At 41.6% G+C, this 21,380-nt stretch overlaps 1 protein-coding gene across 3 annotated transcripts in view; it reads right to left on the bottom strand.

Annotated features, from left to right (window-relative positions):
- Positions 1–21,380, bottom strand: part of LOC125461867 (disintegrin and metalloproteinase domain-containing protein 12) — a 354,472-nt gene that overhangs the window by 104,278 nt on the left and 228,814 nt on the right. For all 3 annotated transcript variants that reach the window (XM_059653083.1, XM_059653082.1, XM_059653084.1), the window contains 2 exons: positions 19,132–19,208; positions 3,780–3,966 (listed from right to left, as the gene is read on the bottom strand). In XM_059653083.1, the coding sequence (XP_059509066.1) occupies positions 3,780–3,966; positions 19,132–19,208 (264 nt within the window). The remainder of the gene's footprint in view (positions 1–3,779; positions 3,967–19,131; positions 19,209–21,380) is intronic.

Here is a 21,380-nt window from a genome sequence, read left to right on the forward strand (position 1 = left end):
TGTGACATTACCATCACAAGCATATAAATCACATTTAAATAATTAACTATTTTTCACTCTACATGACATCAAATGAAATGCGTTATTTAAGAGACAGTAAAAATAAAATGAAGTGCTGCTAATGCTGGAAATCTGAAACCTAAACAGAAACTGTTAGAGAAACTCTGCTAGACTGCAGCATCCTTGGAGAGAAAGCAGAGTCACAGGATTCAAAATATTAACTCTGCTGCCAGACCTGCTGAGTTTCTCCAGCAATTTCTGTTTCTATTTTTGAAGAGACAGCGTGTGAACCTCTTCTAAAACCCAACCTCTGTTAGGGTACATCCCCTGTAACGTGTGATCTGTGAAGGTAGTACTGCGTCCAGCCCACCAGTAGCTCATTAATACAGGAATGGCGAGAGCTCCACTCCCCCAGTGCACGTTTAAATTTGTAGAATTGGTGGTTGGGAGAGTCTAGATTTTCTACACCTTCAATGAACTTGATGGTGGTCTTTAAAATTTTACAGGTCACCAGAGTTGTGTCAAATCTCATTTTCAGAGTAATAGTGGAATGTATTGTCATCAATGATAAAATTAAGGTTCAAATACACCATCAAATTATTGGTAATTTTATAGAAAAGACAAACATTAATGTGTAAGCTTCCTAGTCTGACATTTTTTTTGAAGATGCAAAACAAACTTTTTCTCTAATTAATGTCTTTCCAAAAGTATTTAACATAAATAGAGACAATTTTAAAAACTTCTTCTCATCTAAACAAAACAGACAGCAGTTGAAGATCTGACAGAGAGGTCACATCAGTTGGCCTATAATTGCATAAGTCCTACCTGGTGTAATTTTTAGACGGGCATCAAATGGACAAGGAGCCTGAAATGGACGTGAAGTTGCTTAAATATGAAAGCCAAGATTCAGCACTGGTTTTAGGTCTCCAATTAGAACTCTCAGGTGCGAATGGCCAGAGGTTGCGTATACATGATCAATGGACAAGCAAGTGATCCTTAAAGAGACTGCTGAAGGCTGTACACAAAGTAGCTCACAAAATCTATGAGGTGCTTTGGCCTAGCCACTATTAGATACTTATGTACATCCAGAACCTACCTAATCCAGTGCATTTCTTGTCATCCTCCTATTTTCCATGAAGTTCAGCTTCTCCAAAGCTCTGCTTTCTGTATTCCAACCTTCACCAAATTCACTTATACTTAACCGGCCAATCAACATTGTCAGTCCCTAAAAACTTCCAATTTAGAACTCAAAGGTCTGTGCTAAAATCCTCCTCTACTTTTGTTATACCTTCCAGTCCTTCAAACCTCCGATGACTCCATTTTACCCCCAACTCTGGAATCTTGTGCATTTCACACATTCATTGTCACTGGTGGCTGTGCCTTCAAAAAAATCTGAAGGTCTCAGATTTCCATCTATAAACCTCTCCCTCTCTTCCTCTAAAACTAGTACATGGTCTTCACAGAAAGGAGCTTTACAAAAGGACAGAATGTTCAATGGAGATAGTTTTTGATGCATTTCTGCTATGTAGGGAAAACAAGTTGGAAACTGAACATTTTCTGCTTACAAAGTAAAGCCATTAATTGGTTTGGAAACACAGCAGCTTTCTGTCGCCAAATGATAATACTAGGGTGCCAAACATTGGGAAATTTGGACAATCTTCAGATTTAAAACGTGGCCCTCATCAACATGTACGATGCCTACCACATAGAGGGTTCAATTTCTCTTTAATCGTGAGCTAAATTCTATTTTATTGACACTTCTAATAAAAATCCTAGTATGTTGACATTGCCAGTATTCACCTGATATGCTGGTAATGTCAACATAGGAATCTTGCTGCAGTATGAGGCTCAGGATATTTTCTCTCTTTCCTGTGGAATTATTTCGTATAAAATGTGAAAATTAGACATATTTTTAAAACTTGGCTTTTTATTGTTTGAAGAATTTTCATTATTTTCACAGTTTCCGGTCATACTTAAATAGTTCCAATTTTTTTTTCTTTCTGGAATTGAGGCTGTAAAAACAATGAACACAGAATCACTGTCTTATTACACACTCAATTTTGCAACTGAACTTTATCCTGGAGGCAGTTTTCTAAATGGCAAAGTTACTAATCTGTTAACAACCAAACAGACACCTGTTTCCGGGCCACTGTAGGCAAGTGAAAGTGTAAAAGCAAGCATTTATAACTTTAATGGTTTTCAGTTATATGGAGTCTGCTGTGACAAATGTCCCAATTTAAATGTCAAGATTGCTTAGGAGATGTTTATTATCTTATAACACAATGGAACACTGCTGTTTAATTTCTTTTCTGTTAAGGGTATAAACAGACAGTCAGTTAGATTACTTGATTGGATTGTGAATCTATCATGTTGTCACATTACTGAGGAGTGTTTTTCAGTGTAGCTATTCCATTAACAATTGTATATTAAATACAGAGAATTATGTACAATTAAAAAATTTAAAAATGCCTGGAACTGCTACAAGTGAAAGGTAGGAATTGAAACTGTGTTGTTCAATTGCTTGTGGCAGTTGATAGCTCTCCTGTATGCAAGTTAGATGGTTATGGATTCAAGCCTTACTATTGGATTTAAGCAACTAACTCTAATCCAGGTTGGCATTTCAATCCAGTTCTGTTTCACTGATATTAAACAGAAGTTCCATCTGCCTACTCGTGCAGAATTAAAAGAGCCCAATGCCCTATTGAATGGAAGAAGGAATCATCCCAATATTTTTGTCTATGTTATTCACACATTTCCCAAACCAACATCAGTATGACAAATTCACTTGCCACTTAACTAACTGCGCAAAAGTTTACAATTTCCCTTGCTCACAAAATTGCAGTGGCCACTTCAAAAGTAACTTTTTGACATGAAGTACTCTGAGGTATCCAGAAAACATGAAAATCATTAAATATGTGTTTTTTAAAAACACTTCTGCAACAGTTCCTTCTTCTTATCAACTGATTTTTAATTTAGAGTATGTAATTTCATGTGCTGAATATCACTGACCAAAAAAATTCTGTCCAAGTAGCCTGCACAGTAATTTTGATTTACAAGCTCGTCTATGTTGCTTGCACTAGATAAAATTATTGCACTTGAAAAAACAGTTCTTAATATTACCTTTCAGCAGTTCTAAAATATTTAAGATGATTTAATGTCAAATGCATCTGCTTATTTTATTAATTTTCATCCTTCTTGAATGCTTTTGCAACTTTTCATTTTGGGGATATCTTCATCCCACAAATCAGGTCAAGACTAATGGATTGCAAGTGTGGGACTGTAGATCTAATGTTTTCATTGCAATGTTCAACAATGAACCCATGACATTACACAGCTCTGCCAGGCACAGAATGTCCTGCTCATCTGCTGCTCTCTGCTGACCTTAACAGCAATGAGTTAGCATCCCGCAACTTTCCAAATGCTAGTTTTACATTAACTGGCAGAAGACCAACAGTCACTTATGTTTTTTTTTCAATAAAATGTGTTTATCCTAACATTTTTTAAAAAATATTGCTTTGTATAAAAAGAAAAACATTCAACTCCAACTTCTTTACATCTGCTCATCTTTTATACTGGAAGATATACTTCTAAGGATAATTGCTAGGATAAACAGTCATATAAATTAAATCTGTTAGGAATCTGTCAAATATGTGACAGATTTATTGCAAAATAATTACATTAGGAAGTTCTTTTCAGAAAGCTTCTTAAAACATCATTGCTACTTGGCCACACGTTGCAAAACAGTATTTTATTCCCTTAAGCAAATGCAGTTAACCTACCCTTGTAGAAGACCTCTGTAAGGACTCAACAACAGTATCCACAGTTGTAGCTGATGTTCTGAAGTTATGTCCACAAGTACCAACATTTCCTTTAAGATTTTCCGCTCTGTAGATCAAGTGTGCGTAATTGGTGACACCTTCAATGGGTTCTAATATATAACTTTTATTTTCAAATGAAATAAATCCCCTATCAAAGAAAACAGAGAAAAATGGTCACGAGAGACAGATCCTAGTCTTTCAACTTGAAATTTTCACCAATAGAATAAAATAACTTCAGAGCTTCAACTTGCCATTTTTTGTAGCGTCTTCTCTCATCTTCCCCAAGAATTCCCCACTGTCCTGATTCTGGCCTCTTGTCAATTCCTCCCACCATTGGCATTTGTGTCTTCTGCCAACTAGGCCCCACAGTCTGGAATTCCCTCTGCCTTTCTCCATTTCTCCTCCTACAAGACTCTCCTCAAAAATAAACAGCTCTGTACAAAGGTTGTGAGCATCCCTCCTAATAGCTTCTTCTTTGGCGCAGCATCCTTTTTTGGTCTGATCATACCACAGTGAAGCAGCAATGGACAGTTGTTTTAGTTGTGAAAGCTGTCTTACGCATGTAAACTTTAAACTACATAGAGATTTAATGAATCAGATTGGCAAAGGTAATCTGCAAAATGAGATTATAGTGTGTTTTCAGGACAGTTTCTTGGAGCAAAACTTTCTGCAGCCAAGCTATACTACATCAACTTGGTATCCTGGAATGAGACAGGATTAATTAATGACACCGTACTAATGGTGCCCTTCAGTAACAGTGATCATGATATGATTGAATTTTGCATTTAGCTTGAAAAAAATTTAAAACTCATGTTTTAAATTTATATAGGGGTAATAAGAGGTTAACAAGAGTATGAACTGGCTAAAGTGAATTGGGAAATTAGGAAAAAGGTCAGCAGAGATACAGTGGCAGATATTTTAAACAGGTTTCTAAACCCTTCTAGTAAGAATGAAAGACTCTGAAGAAGAGCATATGTCTGTGGTTACCTCAGGAAGTTAAAAATAGTATCAACTTGAAAGGTAAAGCACATAAATCTATGTAGGGTTGTGGTGGGCCAGAAAATTGGATGGAATAGTTTTAAAAATCAAAGAAAAACTTAAAGAATAATGAGGAGAGAGAGAGAAAAAACTAGCTAGGAATATACAAAACAGGAAGTATGAGTTTCTATTGGTATTTTCTATAGGTGTAAATAAAAAAAGTATGTAAAATGAGCATAGGTCCTCCAGAAAGTGAGAATTCATAATGCAAATCTGAAATTACAAGTGGTTAAAAAGCGTCATATTGGACTTGAAACATCAATCATGTTTTCCTCACCAGATATGCTGCCAGACCTGCTGAGTTTCTCCGGATATTTCGTATCTATCTTCATTTTAGAGACTACAAATATCAGCCCAGAAAGAATTGAATTAATTTGAAAGGGAGTGAGGAACATACAACAATTGCAATCACCAGGGAAGCATAATGAGAAAGTTATCAGAATTAAATACCGACAAGGTCCCAGGTCCTGATGGTGTTCCTCTTAGGGTCCTCAACAAACTGTGATAATAGATGCAATGTATTTGTTTTAACTTTCCAAGGTTCCCTGGATTCTGGAAAGACTTCATGAGAATAATAAACAGTGAATATGCCTCTTCTCAGATGAGAAAGATTGGAGACAGAAAACAAGAAACTACAAGCCAATTAGATATCTGTCATTGGGAAAATTCTGGACTTTTTTAATAAACGAAGTTAGAGCAGAGCACTTAGATAATTATGTTAATATAAATAGCAGATTGGTTGCCTAAAAGGTTCCAGGCAGTAGGAGTATATCAGTCATTTTTCAGTTGGCATATTATAATAAACAGTATGCCATTCGGATCAGTATTAGTGTCACGATTATTTACAATCTACATCAATGACTTAGATGAACGAACCAAATGCATATTTGCTACATTTGCTGATGATACAAAGTAAGTAAAAAAGTTGTTGTGAAGAGGTCATAAAGAGTTTGAAAAGGATACAGACAGGTTAAGTGAATGGGTGAGAATATGATAGGTGCCCAATAATGTCAGAAAATGTGAATTCATTCACTTTTGCGGGAAAAATAGAAAAGCAGCATACTATTTAAACAACGATTGCAGAACTCTAAGGTAAAGAGGGAGACAGTGAAGGGAGATGAGGAGGAATTTCTTCAGCCAGAAGGTGGGGGTGAATCTGTGGAACTCATTGTATTTAAGACAGCGATAGAAAGGTTCTTGATTAGTAAGTAGATCAAAGGTTATTGGGAGAAGGAAGGAGAATGGTGTTGAGAAACATATTAGTTAAGATTGAATGATGGAGCAGATTTGATGGGCCGAATGGCCTAGTTCTGCTCCCATATATCATCATTTTATGAGTGTCCTGGTACATGAATCACAAAATCTTAGAATATAGGAACAAGAAATGATTATGAAAGCAAATGGAATATTGCCATTTATTGCAAGGGTAATGGAATATATAGGTTTTGCTACAGTTGTAGAATATTGGCAAGGTCATGTCTGGAGTAGTATGTATAGTTCTGGTCTCCTTATTTAAGAAAGAATGGAAGGGTGTTCAGAGCAACGAAGAGAATGCAACATCATCCAACCAATATCTGGGATAGTAGGGGAGGGAGTGATAACAGGAAAGATTAGATAGGTTGGATCTGTATCCATTGGAAGAGTAAAAGGTGATCTTATTGAAACACATAATATCCTGAGGGGTATTCAACAGGGTGAATGTTGAAGGGTATTTCTCCTGGGGGAGATACTAGAACTAAGGGACATAGTTTAAAGAAATAATCAATATTCTTGCTTTTTTTCTCTCAAAGAGTCATGAGTCTTTGAAATTCTCACCCTAAAGAATGGTGGAAGTGGAGCCATTGAATAATTCAAAGGAATAAGTAGTTAAATTGTGACGAACAAGGTAATCGGAAGTTCTTGGGGTAGGTTGGAATTCCTGGAGCTGAGACCGCAACTGGATTAGCATGGTATCACAGAATGGCAGAGCAGTACAGAGGGGCTGAAGGGCCTACTCCTGCTCCTAAGTAGTGTGTTAATTATGTACATAAATATTTAAGAACATTTTTACATTGTAATATTAAATTCTGAACATGCAACCAATTAAATAAGTTAGTGAAAAATGACCAAAACTCATGGATGCCATTCAAATTAGCAGGCAATAGATTTTCTCTCAGGTTTTTTTGGGTATAAACTGAAGAAACTCTGCAAGTCTGCAGTTGTTTTATAATCTTATTATCACTCTGGCTAAAATAAAACTAAGTTCAGTACTTAATATTTGTTAAGCGGTGACTGAAATGTTTGCCGCAGCACTTTCTAATTTTGTAGCAATTTATCCTTAGTGAGTACCCAATTAAATTCCATAAATCAACAAATTTCAGGAAACCATAAAGCATAAAGGAGCTTTTGTATTTTCCAACTATTTGAGAGCTTGAATTGATTTGATGTAATGCACCATGGTCAGGAGTGGAGAAAGTGCCAACATAAACTGTCTGCTTATATTTCATGTGTCAGTACTTTCCTTGGCTTGTCACAAGTTAACATTAGTTCAAATTTCGCATTGCCATGAAACCCTCCTTTGATTTCACTGAATACATAGCTTTAATATTCTTTACCATGACATGACACCACAGCAAGGTTTTCTTTGAACGCAGCAGCAATCTGATGATTTTTTTCCCCATTCACATGGTTTAAATATTTGGATGTTAGAAATTAAATGTCAATTAACTGATGAGACACATTAATTCCTAGCTTTTCCAACTGTTTCGTTAGCAAAGTACCACTAAAGTGATGAGAAGGTAATATGGGTAAAAACCTAGAAAACTGAATTTTTCCTGAAGATTAGAATTTTGCTAAAACCTCTTTTGTTAGTGACCTGTGTTAACTGATGGACTCCTTATTTAGATTTCATTTCATTCTCTCACTCTGGGTCTGTACTAAATGGATTTTAGAAAGATGAGGAAGGATGTCATTGAAACTTACACAATACAGAGAGGCCTGGATAGAGTAGACATGGAGAAGGTGTTTCCACTGATGGAAGAGATTGGGGCCTGAGGGCACCGCCTCAGACTGATGGGATGATCCTTTAGAACTGAGTTGAGGACAAATTTCTTCAGTCCCAGGGTAGCGAATCTGTAGAATTCAATGCCACAGAAAGCTGTGGAGGCCAAGTCATTGAGTGTACTTAAGACAGAGTGGATAGGTTCTTGATTAGTAAGGGGATCAAAGGTTATGGGCGAAAGACAGGAGAATAGGGTTGAGAAACATAGCCATGGTAAAATGGAGGATCAGACTTGAAAGGCCAATTGGCCTAATTCTGCTCCTATATCTCATAGTCTTATGGACTTTTGGAATTCACACTGTCCTGCTTTCTTGAATGAATAGTGGAAATAGCTCCCTGGTCTATGTGATGCAATGTCTCAGATTTTCACAATGATGGACAGTATTTCAACTGTGATGAAAATTCTGGTTGAAGCCATGAATCCTAAGTCCTGCCCCTAGGATACAGCATCTCATTTTTGCCAGAACGGGATTTGGGGCAGTCCATACTTTATGCATGCCTCATACCGAAAGCTGCCAGCCATATAAATGATCGGCTGCCTACAATGAGATCGGATTTTAGATTCCCTGGTGTGAGGGACCCAGTATATGCAGATTAGACGAGGCATTTTTTTTTGGAGAACTGTGTACCCTGTTGGAGAGATAAGGCACCTCTTTGGATCTAAACCCAGGACATCTTTGCAAGAGAGAAGGCACCTTTTGAGAGGAAAATATAGAGTTTCTTGCGGTTAAATGCATTTGTTTAATTCAATTTTACGGCATTGCTGGCGACTCTTAAATGGCCTAAAATAGTTGTTGTTGAATAGCCTCTTGAACTGTTGCAGTTCTTGGAGTGTGGGGACATGTGCAATGATATTAGAACAGGAGTTCCAAGACATTGCTCTAAAGACAGTGAAGGAACAATCAGGTAGTTTCAACTCAAGATGGTGTGTGGCTTGGACAGAAGCTTGCAGTTCAGGGTGCTCCCATGCACCTGCTGCCGATGTTCTTCTAAGTGACAAAGGCTGAGGATTTGGGATAGGGTGTCATCGGAAACTTGGTGAGCTGCTGTAGTGCATCTGGTACGTGATACAGAGTGCTGCCCCTACTTGGATTGTTTGGTCCTGGATTGTATTTAACTTCTTGAGTGTTGTTGGAGCTGCACTCATCCAGACAAATACAGTGTATTCCTTCACAGTCTTGACTTGTGCCTTGTAGATGGTGGACAGGCATCTGGAAATATAAAGGGTGAGTTACAGGCCAGAGAGTTCCTAGCTTCTGGCCTAATTTTGTACCTATAGCATTTAAATAGCTGCCCCAGTTGAGTTTTTGGTGTATGGTAGCCCCATGGGAGGGAATTTAGTGATGGTAATGCCAAGGAATGTCAAGGCGTGATGGCAAGATGCTCTGTATTTGGAGATGGTAATTGCTTGGCACTTCTGTGGTATGAACACGACTTGCCAGTTATCAGCCCAGCTGGGTGTGACCCATTATTTGTGGCCAATGGACACAAATGGTTACAGTCTCTGAATACTCATGAATTATGCTGAATATTATGCAATCATGAGCGAACAAACCCACTCATAAAATGAAGAAGCTGAAGGAGTCAAGTGGGGAAAGACTTGAGGAACTCCTAGAGCTAGGATGAGTGACTACCAACAACCAGAACTATCTTCCTCTGAGCTAGGTATCATTCCAACCAGCAGAAAGTTTTTGCCTTGACTCCCATTGATCCCTGATAACATAGTATGGAGCTGGATGAACACAGCAGGCCAAACAGCATCTCAGGAGCACAAAAGCTGACGTTTCGGGCCTAGACCCTTCATCAGAGAGGGGGATGGGGAGAGGGTTCTGGAATAAATAGGGAGAGAGGGGGAGGCGGACCGAAGATGGAGAGAAAAGAAGATAGGTGGAGAGGAGAGTATAGGTGGGGAGGTAGGGAGGGGATAGGTCAGTCCAGGGAAGACGGACAGGTCAAGGAGACGGGTTGAGGTAGTAGGTAGGAAATGGAGGTGTGGGTTGAGGTGGGAGGAAGGAATGGGTGAGAGGAAGAACAGATTAGGGAAGTGGAGACAGGCTGTGCTGGTTTTGGGATGCAGTGGGGGGAGGGGACGAGCTGGGCTGGTTTTGTGATGCAGTGGGAGGAGGGGAAGAACTGGGCTGGTTTTGGGATGCAGTGGGGAAAGGGGAGATTTTGAAACTTGTGAAGCCCACATTGATACCATTGGGCTGCAGGGTTCCCAAGCGGAATATAAGTTGCTGTTCTTTCAACCTTCAGGTGGCATCAGTGTGGCACTGCAGGAGACCTATGATGGACATGTCGTCTGAGGAAAGGGAGGGGGAGTTAAAATGATTTGCGACTGGGAGGTGCAGTTGTTTATTGCAAACCGAGCGAAGGTGTTCTGCAAAGCAGTCCCCAAGCCTCCGCTTGGTTTCCCCAATGTAGGGGAAGCCACACCGGGTACAATGGATACAGTATACTACATTGGCAGATGTGCAGGTAAACATCTGCTTAATATGAAAGGTTATCTTGCGGCCTGGGATGGGGGTGAGGGAGGAGGTGTGGGGGCAAGTGTAGAACTTCCTGCGGTTGCAGGGGAAGGTGCCAGGTGTGGTGGGGTTGGAGGGAAGTGTGGAGCGGACAAGGGAGTCACGGAGTGAGTGGTCTCTCCGGAAGGCAGACAAGGCTGGGGATGGAAAAATGTCTTGGGTGGTGGGGTCGGATTGTGTCGGAAGTGTCGGAGGATGATGAGTTGTATCCGGAGGTTGGTGGGGTGGTCTGTGAGAACGAGGTGGATCCTCTTGGGGCGGTGGTGGCGGGGGCGGGGTGTGAGGGATGTGTTGTGGGAAATGCGGGAGACGTGGTCAAGGGCGTTCTCGACCACTGCAGGGGGAATGTTGTGGACCTTGAAGAACGTGGACAGCTGGGATGTGCGGGAGTGGAATGCCTCATCCTGGGAGCAGATGCGGCGGAGGCAGAGGAATTGGGAATAGAGGATGGAATTTTTGCAGGAGGGAGGGTGGGAGGAGGTGTATTCTAGGTAGCTGTGGGAGTCGGTGGGCTTGAAATGGACATCAGTTTCTAGCTGGTTACCTGAGATGGAGACTGAGAGGTCCAGGAAGGTGAGGGATGTGTTGGAGATGGCCCAGGTGAACTTGAGGTTGGAATGGAAGGTGTTGGTGAAGTGGATGAACTGTTCGAGCTCCTCTGGGGAGCAAGAGGCGGCGCCAATACAGTCATCAATGTAACGGAGGAAGTGGTGGGGTTTGGGGCCTGTGTGGGTGTGGAAGAGGGACTGTTCCACGAAACCTACAAAGAGGTAGGCATAGCTTGGGCCCACGCGGGTACCCATGGCCACCCCCTTTGTCTGTAGGAAGTGGGAGGAATCGAAAGAGAAGTTGTTGAGGGTGAGGACGAGTTCGGCTAGGCAGATGAGGGTGTCGGTGGAGGGGGACTGGTCGGGCCTGCGGGACAGGAAGAAGCGGAGGGCCTTGAGGCCATCTGCATGTGGAATACAGGTGTATAGGGACTGGACGTCCATGATAAAAATGAGGTGTTGGGGGCCAGGGAATTGGAAGTTCTGGAGGAGGTGGAGGGCGTGGGTGTGTCACGGATGTACGTAGAGAGTTCCTGGACCAAAGGGGAGAAAATGGAGTCCAGATATCTGGAGATGAGTTCGGTGGGGCAGGAACAGGCTGAGACAATGGGTCGACCAGGGCGGGCAGGTTTGTGGGTTTTGGGAAGGAGATAGAAACGGGCCGTGCGGGGTTGGGGAACAATGAGGTTGGAGGCTATGTGTGGGAGGTCCCCTGAGGTGATGCGGTCATGAATGGTGTTGGAGATGATGGTTAGGTGCTCGGGGGTGGGGTCATGATCAAGGGGGCGGTAGGAGGAGGTGATGGAGAGTTGGCGTTTGGCCTCAGCGATGTAGAGGTCAGTGTGCCATACTACCACTGCGCCTCCCTTGTCTGCAGGTTTGATGGTGATGTTGGGGTTGGAGCGGAGGGAGCGGAGGACTGCCCGTTCTGCAGGGGAGAGATTGGAGTGGGCGAGAGGGATGGAGAGGTTGAGGCGGTTGATGTCTCCCACTTATACTCACCTCTCCACCTATCTTCTTTTCTCTCCATCTTCAGTCCGCCTCCCCCTCTCTCCCTATTTATTCCAGAACCGTCTCCCCATCCCCCTCTCTGATGAAGGGTCTAGGCCCGAAACGTCAGCTTTTGTGCTCCTGAGATGCTGCTGGGCCTGCTGTGTTCATCCAGCTTCACACTTTGTTATCTTGGATTCTCCAGCATCTGCAGTTCCCATTATCACTCCCATTGATCCCTGTTTGCTAGGCTCGTTGATTTTATACTTGGTCAACTGCTGCCTTTAAGGAGTGTGAAGAAATATTAATGTGTTTATCTTTTATTTGTAAGCTCAGAAGATAGATACAAGTTGGAAACATTCACTGTCTTCTGTCTACTGCTGATGATTGATCTGCTGCGCAGTTCCTATTTTTGCACTACATATCCAGGTGATTGTATTGGCTTGCTTTTTATTTGAGTAATGATTAGACTTGGGCAATAATTTCATCTGAAGCTGAGGTTTCAAATTTGCAAACAATCTACATGTTTTGAACATTGTTCTTATAATAATGAATGCTGATGACATTGTCAAGAGTTTGCTTTGCAGCAGAAGCAGAACAGAAGTTCAAGGGATACAGAATAAATGATGAAGTGCCCAACAACATTAACTCATTACCCTCAATCTGTTAAACCCGTTTGTTGTTCAAGGTCATTTTCCTAAGCAAAAATGTAAAGCCAAGAAAAAAAATGCAAAAAATTGCTACATTTGCCTCTGGGGATAAACAGAAGTTGCTTGCTTTTTAAGCAACTCCAACGTTCACAGTCAATGAATGATGACATCACTCAACAAGCATCAGCTGGAAGGGGACGTCAATCAAGTCCAGTCGGCCTTGTTGTGCCTGACTCTGCACTGCCCTATTGCATAGAAGGCAATGTTTCTCTTGCTTCCTGTCTTCATCTTCGTCCCTGGAAGATGACTGCCACTCTCCCAGCTCTTCAGCATCATCACATCCCCTCTGCTTGCTCCAGTTCGATGCTGGGACATCTGTACTTCAAAGACACCCCCCTGCCCCCAATCTTCAGACAGATCCAAGCATCATCAGGAAGCCTATCATCTGCTCCAGGATTGTGCTGATAAAGAATGGGCAGCATCTTGTCTATGCTTTGCCTTTGCCAAGGGGTCAGTAATGGAGTCATCAACCACAGTCAGAGTCAGTAGCCCTTGCCTCTTATTAGCTATCTGCCCTTGAAATAAAGCAGGAACCTGAGAGTTGTCAAAAATGTAGACATTATTCATTTTCTGGGGTACCCGGCACAGACTTCCAGTATGTGGTACCAATGATCAGACAGCCTGTACATTGAGGGAGTTGATTTTTTTTTCTGTTTAATAAGTCTGCCATGTTCTGAGATGGTGTTGTTGTTGCAATGTGCATATGGATAAAACACCTTACTCCATGGGGGGGAAGCCAGATATGTTGGTAAAGCCTACTTCTTGGGCCTCAGTTCTGATCTCATCACAGGGAAATAAGACAGAACTGTGTGATCTGGCACAAATTGCTTCAGTAATGGCCTTGATACTTCTGTGGGTTGAGCACTGAGAGGTTCATGAAAGGAGCCAGTCACTCAAAAATGTCCTGCAGCAGTCACCTTAATGGCCACTGGGTAAGGATGGCCACCTACCCGCTGAGTAAGACTCACTCCAGCAGATAACACATTTCTGATGATACCCCAGGACATCCTCGGCCTGCAGTGAAACCGCATCCTTCTCAGTGGAAATGACACAGAGGACAATACACTTTGTCCTCCCGTTACCTCCTCTTTATTGTGAGGAGACAAGCTACAGTTCCTTTATGTAGACCGCTGGAGGTTGCTCCTGGTCCTGAACTTGTTGCATCGCAGCCACAGTTATGGTGATTTGTACTGTGGCTACAACCATTGGATACGGCTCCAGTGAGCTTATGTGGGGAATTTGAGAAACAGAACAGCTCTTAGTAATGTGAGCTATCAGCATTTACATTACATACAAGTGACAGTTTAGCACATTCTTCCGTAGACTGGGACATGGAGCAATCCAACAAAGTGGGAAATAGAATACCTCTATATGGAACTTTGACATAGTAGGCCTTACTCTGATATATGCAGAATCACCCACATTAACAAACTCAAGAATACAGCATTGCATCTCGGAGTATGTTAGTGAATGCTTACAGCTCAGAGGAAAGCAGCACCATGCCCTTTTGTTGCCTCGGAGACTTTGGATTGTTTCCACCTGTGATTATTTCTCTATCACTGAGATGACTATCTTCAATCTGCAATGAACAACGGCATGGTTATGAGACCAGGGTTACACACACTGCAGGATGCAATGATGTCAGACCATTTTAACCTATGCTGTGGAAGTGCCTGATGAATGATCTTGCCTCTTGAAGGGTTTCACCCAACTCACAAGTACAGCTCATGTGCTCAGACAGAGCCACAGGTTCCATGGGCTCCATCCACTCCAAGTGTGGTGTCATCCTTTTTTTTATTTCCACTGTTGTCTTTGGGATTCAGATGAGGATGGAAGGTAACACAGATCTGTGTTCAGCAGAGTGAATTACAGGTTTGGCCTGGTAACCAATAGGCTCCTCCCAAATTTCTTTGTTCTGTTGCTCCTTGCATTCTTGTCAACCCCATCAGTTCTGCGTTTCCATATGTTCACACGTAAATCTTTTATTTAAGTCATCATTCCTCAACATTATCCTTGAGCCGTGGGCCAACAGCTCAGCAATGTTACACATTATGATACACTCTCCCCCCACTACAGCCAGTGTCCTTGTGACCACTGATGCAACTCCTTTCCCACAGTTTTCCATATTCTCCAAAACACCATTTCTTTCCAGCCTTGTATGTTGAGTTGCTCCTGTCACAATTCATCTTCCCTCTGCATGCTGCCTTCAGTCCTCAAAATTGACTTCAATACAGCTGTGGGTCCTGATAACTTACTTTGACTTTCAGAGATCAGAATCACAGGACTACAACCCCCTGACACAGTTGGAAATACAATGCTGACAGATGAGTGACCAGCTGCTTGACTGAGTTACTGTGAGTGCCCACACTAGTTTCACTGGACATGTAGGACTGACTGTGGCCCTATCTCTGATTCTACAGATAAGGAACTCCTGACCATGACTGCTTGAGTGACCAACTGACCTTGGCTGACCCACTGGTCTGAGATCAGGTGTAGCTAGTAATGGACTATGGTACAACCCTCTGACTGATGGCAGTCCCTCCTGACTTGACCAAGGACTACTCTTTGTCACTTTAAGACATAGTCATTAGTTTGAAGGACATGCAGTATGTTTGCTGCATAAACTGTTGCCACATGGTGCAGGTGTGACATGGACATAGGATAATAACATACAGCAACATGACCAACCCCTTCACTAATAACCATGACAAGAAGCTTGGCTTTGTATCTGTGCCAAAAGGCAAGACAAGACAGAACTACTATGATACTTTAAGTTCTGAATGAGATGGCAAAGAGCAAAAAGGCTTTGCATGGTAGGCAACATGAGTTGGGTAGATATGTAACTGTGAAGTGTGTATGTGTGTGCACGTGTGTGCAGATGTTTGTGTTTGTATGTGCACACGCTCTAAGAAATCAAGTTAAGATCAGATACACCCAATTCTGATGCATGAGATGGATGCCTGTCTCTGTGTGCAAACTGGCCTGAGAGCAACATTACAATAAAATTAATCAGTGCGCTCCAAAGTGAAGCATTAAAGTCGACAATTGTATTCTAAGTGAGTTGGTAATGAGCCCTGATGATGTGATGAGACTGTTATGCATCTGAAACCAACCTCTATGGGCAAACTGTGCAGGCTGGTCACTGTTAACACGGTATGCTCTGTGATTGCAAGGACTCCTGTCCAAGCTGGAGGCTCAGAGGAGCAAGCAATGAGCTGAAGCTGCTGAGTATCTGCAACAAGTTTCAGGTCAGCAATTGTCACCATCTAGTTTCTCTCTGCCATGTGGGAGGATAATAAACTGCACATGAATGAGGAGAAGGTAGGTAATAATGAGATGTAAATGCATGCAAATAGGCCTCTTGTCACTCTGACCAGCAAGATTCTCATCCCGCTATTCAAACCTTGGAAGGAAAATTGGATTCCTTTACACCGTTGAGAGTCTCTTTTTTCTGATCTCGTCATATTTTCCCAAATGATTCATTGTTCAGGGCAGGGAAAAACCAGCCCATCGGGTGGATCCTGACAATAATCTTAGTTAAGGCAGGCTTGCATTCATTATTAGGTTGCAACTCTTAGAACAATGAAATATTAATCGAATAACATTGGGATTCGGGCCTACTGAGTTGAAAGCCCCTCTCCTTAAGTTGCCAGACATAGCTTGGGCTGTCAGCAGATTCTGTATAAATTCAAAATGATACAAACTCACATTCCAGTACCATGCTAGTGCATTGGGCATCCTGGGAAAACCTGCACAATCACGTCTAATTCTTGTCACTTTAACAGAGATGCAACATGCCTGATCTCAATCTTTTTTTAAAAAAAATCCTCACTGCAAAGTCAAACAGATGCAGGACTCAATTACTACTGAGAATCCTCTATTCGTCATGCAGACAGTGTTTAGAGCCTAGTAGTCAGAGCACAACTGTGACCTTTGTGCAGATGGATGCAATATATTGATGGAAGCATGAATTCAAGTGCATAAGAAAGCTCAGGGAAGCACACTATACTCTATTCTTACTGTTGCGCTTTATCCTAAAAAGTTTCTAATTACTTTGTTATAACATTGGAATCCATATTCTAGATGTTGGACTACTCAGTTTTTGGTTTAGAATGTCGGAAATAAATATGGTGGAAAACATATTACTTTTGGAAACTATAAAATATGATTTGATCTTGAGTAGGTTGGTAATGTAAAACAATTTATTGTCATGCAACAGATCTTTTGCAGATGTTTCTTGTATCTGATGCTAGTTATGTGGAGTGTATTAGTCAATAAAAAAGAGCATGGGCTGATTCTGACGTGTGCACAATTGTTTCCTTTTGTTACAAAGTCAGCAAATTTTAGAGTATGTTTTATTGTTAGAACTATAAAAGATATAAAAGACTCAGGGGCAGATTTTTGCTATCAAGTTGGGAAATGTTCCAAGTTTGCAGACTTGCCTTGGTTTTAAAGAGCTCATAAGTCCCAATCTTCCCTCTGGGGAAGCACTGGTATGGAATGATTCAGACCCATCAAACCTAAAATAAGATCCTGGGTGGTCTTGGGGATGGGTGAGTGTTGAGGTAGAGCTTACGTCCAGTTGTTGGAAGTTATTAGGCTCTCTAGCTCATACTCTATCACCTAATGAGATATCATAATCAACATGCCACCTCCATGCCAATTCATGCCTTCTACCCACTCAAATCCCCTTCCATCTCCCTACCACCTCATGACCGTTACACATCCCAATACGCACTTACCCCTTCATGCTAATTTATGCCCTCTAACCAAACCTGGTCCTCTCATACTCCCAATCCATCTCCGAGATTTGAACAATCTAATTCACCTCATATTTCTACATACTTGATTACAGGAAAAATGTCCCATTCATGAAACTCATTTAAAGCTTTAAATTCCTCAGGTAGTTTGGTTCTTGCAAAAACAAACTCATTTACACACCTTTATTCAGAGTTTACATAAAAGACATCTTATCCTTTAATAGCCTATTTACACCATCAGTCAAACTGGACCCAGAACTTCCTACTGACATACATGCTTTTGAAAGTGAGTCAAACATTATTAACCCCTTGGAAAATTATCAACAAAGAACTTAATTGAAATTGCACAATCAGAAGATGTTTTAAACTCTCACTGACAGTCTCAGGTTGTTTGCTGTTTAAAAAGCAGGGATTTAAAATTCTCAAGCTCATGGTGTTTAAAAGAACATTGTTCACCTGACAAGTGAGGATGTCCACTTCAAAAATTCCTGACTCCCACATTGTGGGTTAAGGCAAAGGCAAGGGGGGTATGTCAGGTCCTAAAAGCTGAGGTGCTAGGCGAGCCAGCGAGACTGTGTGCTAAGTCAGGGAGCAGAGCTGCTGTATTCAGTTTGGCCAGTTTGTGCACTTTGCTCAAGTCAATGGGTTGGCCCATTGTGCTTGGTTCAGGGAAAGGGGCACATTGTGTATGAGCAGGGGTGAGCCCCAGTGTGCTTGTGCTGGGGGCAGCAGACACTGTTCTCTGATTGGGGGTGGGGGGCAATGTTCTTTGGTCAGGGCTGGGGCCAAAGGTGGGAGCAGGGCCAGAGACCTAGGCCAGAGCAGCACTGGGGTCCCTGATAAATCTCTCTCACATTGGGTTAAGGCCTTGGAACCATTGAACTGGACACTGAGTCTGAGTTCAAGTCTCCCTCCTGTGTGATTCATATCCTGTCTGGCAAGAGCTGGAGCTAGCAGAAATTGTAGAGGGACTCCACATTTAGGTCTAGTTTGTCATTTTTAAAGGTGCCCAGAGACTGACTCAAAGGATCTAAATCTTACTCTAGGTGCACCATTAGAAAACGTAAAGGTTGTAACATAGGCACCAACTAAAGTTTTGATTACTATTGACATGAATTGCAGGCTTTCTTCAGAGTGGCGGTATTGAAGAAGCTGGTTCTGCAGATCTGGTAAGAAGTACAAAGTTGTCATATTTAAGGCCGTTTTATTTTTTAAAAATTCAGCAGCTTTTCAATTAGTTGTAACTTCAAAAATTAATCACATTCTGAAATTAGATTCATATTCTCAGTGGAAGATGAATCCAAATGAAATAAAAGGTAAAAGAAGAAACAAGCTTCTTAAATATTCGGATGAATGGCCTCATTAATTCCCAGTTCAATAAATTGCAAATTTCATCAGCATTGTTTTGGTGAGGCATAACATGATAACTAGAGAGTTCTATTCATGGGGAGGTGAAAATCAGGAGCTCAGTCTGTTGGGTATCTTGGAGTACCATCAATTTCCTGCTCATTTGTACTCTATCTACCTGTGACTTAGTAGAACCAAAATGTCGAGGGATGGAATAAGTTTCCAGGTACAGACTTTTATTTGGAATATGGCGCTAATGAGTATAAATGCTAATCAATATGGCAAATTCACCCAAAGCAGAATTACTTTATTTCTGTACACACATTGCAAATGAAAAGGGTTTAATTCATACCTGAGACCAGAACAAGTGCTGAGGCTGACAATAGATTGAGAATATCCTTGCACGTGACCATGGTAGTAGCAGTGACCCTTAAAACAAAATATTGTAAAGCTTGAACCATATTTCTTCTCTTGCAAATCTTCAATATTTTTAAGACATGCAATGAAATTCACTGAATGTTGATTAAACTGGAAACCACACATGAAAATATTGCTACAAAAGCATTTCTAATGGAATGAGTTGCTACTTGACTAAATAAGATCCTTCAATTATAACAATTTCACGTACATCCTTTAATGTTTATCATAACTCACTGGACAAAATATATTCCACTAAAGAATGTGAAGTCTGCAGTAAAATAAAAGTATTCTGTATTTGTTGTTGGTTTTTAAGTAATAAATTTGATTATCGGACCTCTGTTAGAGCAGGTTTCGCAGAACCATAAGAACAGTAATTTCTTTTAATCACTAAAGCTCTTTACTTAAAATTAGCTGACATCCTCCATGCGCTAAAATAACATGCTCTAATGTGTTAAAGAGAAAAATGAATCCTGTGCCATCCAGAAGAGAAAATACCACATGTCGGATGGAAGCAGTTTGTTTGCCAGGAATTAATACGCAACAAGTTAAAATAAATAGGAATTTCCCTTTCCCTTACAAGGAACACTTTTGAAAGCCTGCTGAAAACTGATCATTGAAATGTTACCTTTCATTAATTCTACTCAACACTCTGGCATCAATCAAACATTATACTGTTTCCATCCGACACAATTATAAATGGTCTGTAAAAGATTTCCCTTTTAGATAAAAGTACAGACCCAATACATATGTGCACGATGAAGGGAGGGTGAGAGATAGCGGTCTGGATTTCCATTGAGCCGGATTAACCTGGGAATCCTATAAAAATGGTTGACAGTACTCAACTTCAGAATTTTCACTTGTATTCCTACTTCCTGTCTATTTCACAGATGCAGGCCAGTGGCATGGATAGCTTGTTCCCAGTACTCCTGCCCTTGCCAATGCTATTGCTAGGGTGAACAACTAAACATTCATGATGATTTTAATGGAGTCAGCCCCCTTCTCTAAGCAGATCTGATACACGGCCTCTCTGAGGTGGTATAGACTGTGGGGGACCCCTCGATCAGTGGGGATGATCATTGAAAGGGGTGAAATTCAGGCACACTTGTGTACGGTGCTACAGTAGAGATGTCCCATGCTGCCACTGCATTAGGGATCACTTTTGCTGAGTTACCTCAATCAGAGGTTCTGGGGTGAAGGAAGTGTAGAGTCACTGAACAGAAACGCAAATTTCAGATAAGTTGAAATGAATCTTGTTTGTAGCTCTCAAGCACTTCCTTCTCCCAGAGCCTGAGGGAAGGTCCAGGCTGCTGGCCACATTTTGGTGCTAGAGGTCCAATCAGTGAAATGTTAGGTTTTCGCTGGGGGCAGGGAAGGGAGAACCACAGAGTAGAATCACGGAAAGAGCAAATCATGGAGGGTCGGAGGCCAGTGCGAGGGAATGGTCTACAATGACCAATTCCTTGCAGTTAATTTCCCTGATTAACTGTCAGGCTGGGGCAAACTGAGGGCTCCACCCAAAAGCATCAGGCAAGCCGTCCCATTTTCCCAGCCAGGAAGGCAGACTGGTGGTGGGTTAGGAAGCCTAACCGTGGCTCTTCCACCCCAAATCTAACTGTTGTGATGACCTGAATGATGCAGGTATTCCCCGATGCAAACTCACCCAACCAATTGCTCTTTCCCACCACTTTTCGGGAGGAGAAAATCCCTTCCACAGAGTACAACTCATTCTTTTCACACACTGAAGGAAACTAAACAATTGAGTGTGATCTTGGCTTGGGAAAACAGAGACAACCCAAGAACTGGCAGCAGTATCAGAAGGGAGAGGTTGATGGTCACAAGCAAGATGAAGGATTCATTTCAGCTCAGCATGAGTATGCTTCTCTGTTTGGCAAGTCCATATATTCCGTCCACAGGAGTTGGTTAGCTGAGTTGGCTGGACAACGTGGTGATATCAACAGCATAGGTTCAATTCCCACACCCTTCTCAACCTCTCCCCTCACCTCAGATTAAACCACAACCAGTCATCTCTGTATAAAAGAGAGCAGCCCCTTGGTCTGATTAGACTTCGGAGACTTTACCTGAATTCCTTCATCCCAAACGAAGAGGCAACTCAAGAAGCATAAATTTTCTGAGGTGATTGCTAATTAATCTAAATTAAAACTCCTTGTATAGTCAGCAACT

This window comes from Stegostoma tigrinum, chromosome 20 (genome assembly GCF_030684315.1).
Source record: "Stegostoma tigrinum isolate sSteTig4 chromosome 20, sSteTig4.hap1, whole genome shotgun sequence".
NCBI lineage: Eukaryota > Metazoa > Chordata > Chondrichthyes > Orectolobiformes > Stegostomatidae > Stegostoma > Stegostoma tigrinum.